The sequence below is a fragment of the Chlorella variabilis genome (genome assembly GCF_000147415.1).
Source record: "Chlorella variabilis unplaced genomic scaffold CHLNCscaffold_30, whole genome shotgun sequence".
In the NCBI taxonomy this organism is placed as follows: domain Eukaryota; kingdom Viridiplantae; phylum Chlorophyta; class Trebouxiophyceae; order Chlorellales; family Chlorellaceae; genus Chlorella; species Chlorella variabilis.
In genome coordinates this window covers 126404-131711 of record NW_005435058.1, presented here as the reverse complement: position 1 = coordinate 131711, position 5308 = coordinate 126404, and the positions used below count along the sequence as shown (strand labels likewise).

The 5308-nt window shown below is 70.2% G+C and overlaps 1 protein-coding gene across 1 annotated transcript in view; it reads right to left on the bottom strand.

Moving 5' to 3' along the window:
- The window catches only part of CHLNCDRAFT_140983 (hypothetical protein), a gene marked incomplete at both ends in the record, with an annotated part of 13497 nt that overhangs the window by 6614 nt on the left and 1575 nt on the right, over nucleotides 1-5308 (bottom strand). Inside the window, 13 exons of the mRNA XM_005843422.1 lie at nucleotides 42-113; nucleotides 310-435; nucleotides 806-1749; nucleotides 1975-2149; nucleotides 2365-2436; nucleotides 2710-2765; nucleotides 3064-3139; nucleotides 3369-3446; nucleotides 3800-3865; nucleotides 4059-4139; nucleotides 4385-4460; nucleotides 4801-4864; nucleotides 5142-5205. Of these exons, the coding sequence (XP_005843484.1) occupies nucleotides 42-113; nucleotides 310-435; nucleotides 806-1749; nucleotides 1975-2149; nucleotides 2365-2436; nucleotides 2710-2765; nucleotides 3064-3139; nucleotides 3369-3446; nucleotides 3800-3865; nucleotides 4059-4139; nucleotides 4385-4460; nucleotides 4801-4864; nucleotides 5142-5205 (1950 nt within the window). The remainder of the gene's footprint in view (nucleotides 1-41; nucleotides 114-309; nucleotides 436-805; nucleotides 1750-1974; nucleotides 2150-2364; nucleotides 2437-2709; nucleotides 2766-3063; nucleotides 3140-3368; nucleotides 3447-3799; nucleotides 3866-4058; nucleotides 4140-4384; nucleotides 4461-4800; nucleotides 4865-5141; nucleotides 5206-5308) is intronic.

The window sequence follows — 5308 nt, the reverse complement described above, 5'->3', positions numbered from 1 at the left end:
CCCACCCACCCACCCACACACAGCACACACACAGCACACACCCTGTCGGTGGGGTTGTCCAGCAGCTCCCGCAGCGCCGAGGCGCCGTCGGCCGCCAGGAAGGCGCCGCGAAGCTGCGGGCGGGCGGGGGGGCGGTACGCCGCGTGTAAAGGCCAGCGGTTGGAGCTGCCGTGCGCGCTGCGCTGCAAATGTGCGATGCTGTGATATGTTGTGCACAGGTGGGCGGCGCTGAGTGGGCAGGCATGGCGTGGCACGCTCCCTCCCGGGCAAACACACACCCCGCCTCCCAGCACCCCTACACCCATCCACCTGCCCGTCGCGTGCCAGCGGCGCCAGCAGGGCGCGGCAGGAGGCCGCCGCCGCCGCCTCCGCCTGCAGGCTGCGCTCGCCCGGGGCGGAGGACAGGATGCGCATGCCCGCCACCTGGCGCCGTACCTGCGGTACCGCAGGGGGGTGGGGTGGGTGGTACCGTGTGTGGTGGTGTGAGTGTGTGTGTGTGCATGTGTGGTGGCGGGGCTGGGAATGTGGTGGTGGCGCGCGTGTATGTGGTGGTGTGAGAGTGTGTGTGTGAGGGGCGTAACGGAGGGCGGCTCACGCGTCGGCGGCGCGGCTGGCGGCAGGCAGCACACAGGGATGGCAGGGGGGACATGGCGGGGTGGTGGGGGCGGCAAAGGCGGCCGCACAGATGGGAGACCCCTGGGCGTCGGGAGCAGGCCGCCACAGCGGCAGCAGGCAGGGATGCAGGAAAGCACAGCAGCAGCAGCGGCAGGGAGGCAAGCAGGCCCGTGCAGGCAGGCAGGCAGACCACAGCAGCAGCCCCGCTCGCCTCGGCCGCCTCCTGCCGGCTGTGGGCTGAAGCCTCCACCGCCGCAACCGCCGCCTCCTCTGCAACCGAGGGCAGCGCAGGCTGCTGCTGCTGCTGCTGCTGCTCCTGCTGCTGTGCCTGCTGCGCCTGCTGCTGCTCGGGGTCTCCCCACCCCTGCCCCTGCGGCAGCGCCGGCTGCTGCGGCGCCTGCTGCTGCTGCGGTGGCGGGCGGAGGAGCCCCCAGTCGGGGCCCACGGTACCGCCCCGTGGCGGCGGCCCCGCCACCGCACCGCTCCACAGCCGGCGGTGGCGCGGGCCCCCTGGGGAGGGCCCCGCCGGCGCTCCTGACGCTCCTCCTGCCGCCGCTGCTGCTGCCGGCCCGCCGCCACCGGCCTCCTCGGCAGCGGCGGCGCCCGCCGCTCCTGCCGCCGCCGCCGCCTGCCCTGCCAGGGTGCCGCCGCGTGGCCCTTCAGAGGACGCCACGCTGACGACCGACCCAAAGGCAGGTGGTCTTGGCAGCCTGCCGCCGCCGGTACCGCTGCCGATACTGCCGCCAACCAGGGCTGCGGGGACGCTGAAGCTGCTCCGGTGGGCTGGGGAGCCGGCGGCGGCGCTGGGGCTGGCCCCCGGGCCAGCGGTGGCGGCGTGCTGCTGCTCGAAGGCTGCCAGGGAATCCTCCGGTACCGACGCTGGCGGCGCCGCTGCATCTGCTGGCGCTGCAGCGGCCGCCGCCGCCGCCGCGCCCACGCCCAGCCCGCTCAGAGCCCCCAGCCCGCTGCTCAGCCCGCCGCTCATCAGGCCGCCGCTGCCGCTGGTACCGCCGCTGCCGCCGCCGCCTGCCAGGCTGGAGGCGGTGGAGGGCGGCGCCACGGTACCGGACTCCCCGTCGCTGGCGCCGTTCTGCAGGATGCGCTCCACCACGGTACTGACGTTGGTGTAGCCCTCTGCAGGATTATGGGGAGCCAGCGTGCAGGGGCTTGGGTGGCAGCCGGGTGGCAGCTGGTCGGCAGCTACGCAGCCGCCAGCCAGCTGGCAGCCAGTCTTGACGTTCCGCAGCGCAGCCAAGGCATCATGCCGGGGCAGCCAAATCACAAGAGCAACGACACCGAAACACGCAGCGGCAGCCAAAGAAGGACGGCACGACGGCGGGTGCAGACGCTGCCACCCACCCGCCAGCGGCCCCCCGCCGCTGCCCCCCGCGCCGCCGCCGCCGCCGCCGCCGCTCGCCGCCGCCCGCGCCTTGATTCCGCGCGTGCGGGACCAAGAGCTCTTCAGGGTGCGGCGATTGTAGGTGATCCAGGGGTGCAGCAGCAGGGCGCGGGCGGTGGGGCGCGCCGCCGGCTCCTGCGGGTGCAGGGTGGGGCAGGCAGGGCGGGAGGGAGGTGAGTGTGTGGGGACGTGTCTGGGCGTGTGTTGGTGCCGGTGTGTGTGTGCGCGCGTGCGCGTGTGTGTGCGGCAGCCCTCCCACCACACACGCACACACACACGACCATGCCCCTCGCCCACCCTGACACACCACACCCACCGGTGGGTACCCATCCACACACCAGCCACCCCACCTTGCGGAAGCACTGCAGCAGGAAGTCCCGCATGCCGGTGGAGATGTCGGGGGGCAGCGGCGGGTGCGGGTCCTGCGGCGGGCGGGCAGGCAGGGGCAAGCTTGTGTGTAAGGGCCTGGTATAGCCTGTACTGAGTACAGCCTGGCACTTGCTCACGCAAACCCGGGCGGCAGGTTGCAGCACGCCGCCACCACCGTGAACGTCCGCCACAGCGCCGCCCCTGCCCTTGGACCACAGTACCGCCGCCGCCCCGCCACGCTCACCGCAGCACTGCCCCATCCTTGCACCGCAGCACCACCCCCACCGCTGCTCCACAGTACCAATGCAGAACCACCTCCCTCCCACCTGAACGATGTTGTACAGCGCAGACATGGGCTGGAGGTCGTAGTAGGGCGGAGAGCCTGCGGGGGGCAGGTGGGGGGCAGGGTGGGGGGAGGGAGGGAGAGAGGTGGTTGTAGGGGTGTATACAGGTAGATACGCGGGTATGTAGGCGGCCAGGATGGAGTGGGCGTGCGGCGGGGGCGGCGTGAGCCAGGACGGGCGAGCGCGAGAGGCAGCCCGGCAGTGCCCAGCAGCACAAAGCAGCGCAGCGCTAGCGCCGAGCAACTCCCACCTGCCAGCAGCCCCACCGCAAGGCAACCCAACCCGACCGCACCCCGCCACAAAACAAAGCAACAGCAAACGATGCACACCACCCACCTGTCAGCAGCTCCACCGCCAGGCAGCCCACGGACCAGATGTCGGAGGCGGTGGTCACGCTCTTCAGCTCCACCACCTGGGAGGAGGGGAGGGGGCAGCGTGGAGGAAAGGACGAAAGAAATTGAGGAGGAAGAGACAGGAGGAGGAACGGAAGGAGTGGGGAAGTGAGGGGCGGGCAGGCTGGGGCATGGGGTGGGGTGGACGCTGCCGGGCCGGCGGGGAGGGGGCTGCCAGGCCGGCGGATAAAACGCAGTGCACAGTGCAGCATCTACATCAGCAGTACAGCGGCGGTACATCAGCAGTACCTCTGGCGCCATCCAGTAGGGCGTGCCGACGGGGGAGGCCTCCCGTCCCGACCGCCCCTCCTCCTCCAGCTCAGCCAGCTGCGGTACATGCGGTACATGCTCATGTAGGTGGGCAGCTGTCAGGAAGCTGCCGATCCGCTGCACAGCCAGCTGCTGCACTCATGCCGCCGCAGCACACACACCACGTCGCCACGCTGTGTCTGCAGCTGCACGAAATTCCCAGTGCTCCCGCCGCCGCACGGAAAGCCGGCACAGGCAGGGCCGACCTGCCGCCATTCCCTCTGCACACCCCTGCCCCGCGTGCCGCCCCAAACACGGGAAGAAAGCACCGGCAGGAAGGGAGCACAGGCAGGCCGCCTGCAGGCCCCACTTCTCAAATCCCTCGTCCCAACTGAGGAAGAAAGCACGGGCCAGCCATCGGGCGCGCCCACCTTGGCCGCCACCCCAAAGTCCGCCAGCTTGACCAGGCCATCCTTGGTGGTCAGGATGTTGGCGCCCTGCTGGCAGCGCGGCATGGGGCGCAGGGTGTGGTACAACATGCTCAGCACAGCATGCCCAACACGGCATGTGCAGCACGGCCCGCCACCTGGCCCCGCAACCATTGTTCAGCCAGCACAAAACAAACATGCGCGGGGGCTCATCGGGCGGCACCAGCAGGCAGCAGAGCAGAGGGATATGTCGGCTGTATACACGAGAAAGCAACAGGCACAGCCCGCTGCTTGCCTTGATGTCTCTGTGCACCACGCCCTGGTCGTGCAGGTAGGCCAGGCCCTGGAGGAAAGGAGGGGAAAAAGAAAGGAAAGGAAGAAAATGAAGAAAGGCGGAATAGAGCAGAGGGTGAGCGAGCGGCAGAGCAGCCTGCGGCAGCACCCCCAGCACCTTCCCACAGCCCACCTGCGCGCCACCTGACCCCACCTGTCCCCACCGCCTGCCCCCGTGGCACCTCCGCCAGCTCAAGCTGCCTCGAAGCTGCCTCCAGCCCGGCAACACCCCGCCCCACCCTACCCCCAGCCCACCTGCAGCACTTGCTGGGTGTAGACCGCCACCAGCGGCTCGGGGAAAGGCCCAAACTTGGAGGCCTTGATGACGGAGCTGCGGGGGAGGTGGGCGGCGGTACGTGTGATGGTACCGCTCAGTGGTAGTAGATGGGTGGGGCAGGGGCGCAGAGGCGTGGCGTGTGTGTGCGGGTGTGCATGGCTGTGTGGGTGATGTGCAGCGTAAAGGGCACGCTGCTGCCTGGCTGTCCGGCAGGCTCCCTCCCAGCCGGGGCGTGCAGGGTGTGCCAACGCAGAGGCAGGCCTTGCCTAGCTGGGCGCCCTGGCCCGGCTACCAAGCCGACGGGCCACCGGAAAGCAGGGCCAGCTGCCCAAGAGGCATGGGACGACAGGGAGGAAAGCGCGGGAGGTATCCAGGGGGGTATCCCACCCCTCACCTCAGCGCCCCGTTCTCCATGTACTCCAGGATGATGTACAGGTGGGTCTTGGACTTGAAGGATCCTGCGGTACCATGTGCGCAGTGTGTTTGAGGTACCACACGGCACGACACACCCGTAACCAATGACGACGGAGTTCCCGCACTCGGGCGGCGATGGCGGGCCACGCGGCCTGCGGCAGACCCTCGCGCCAGCCCATCCAGCCCAGCGGGCAGGAGCGGCAGGCGCCCGGCCCGCCGACCGCCTCAGCCCGCCCTCCCCGCAGCATGGCACTGCCGCCACCCTGCCCAGGCTGCCGACGGCTGGGTGCGAGGCAGGCCAGCCCAACACCCTGGGCCCACCTATGTATGTGACTATGTTTCTGTGCCGCAGCGCCCTCAGCAGCTCCACCTCATTCATGATGCCCTGGGGAGGAGGAAAGGACAGGTGGAAAGTATGCGGGTGGAAAGCAGGACAAACACGCAGAACACCCCGGGGTGGGCAAGGGGGGGGGGGGGGGGGGGGCCCA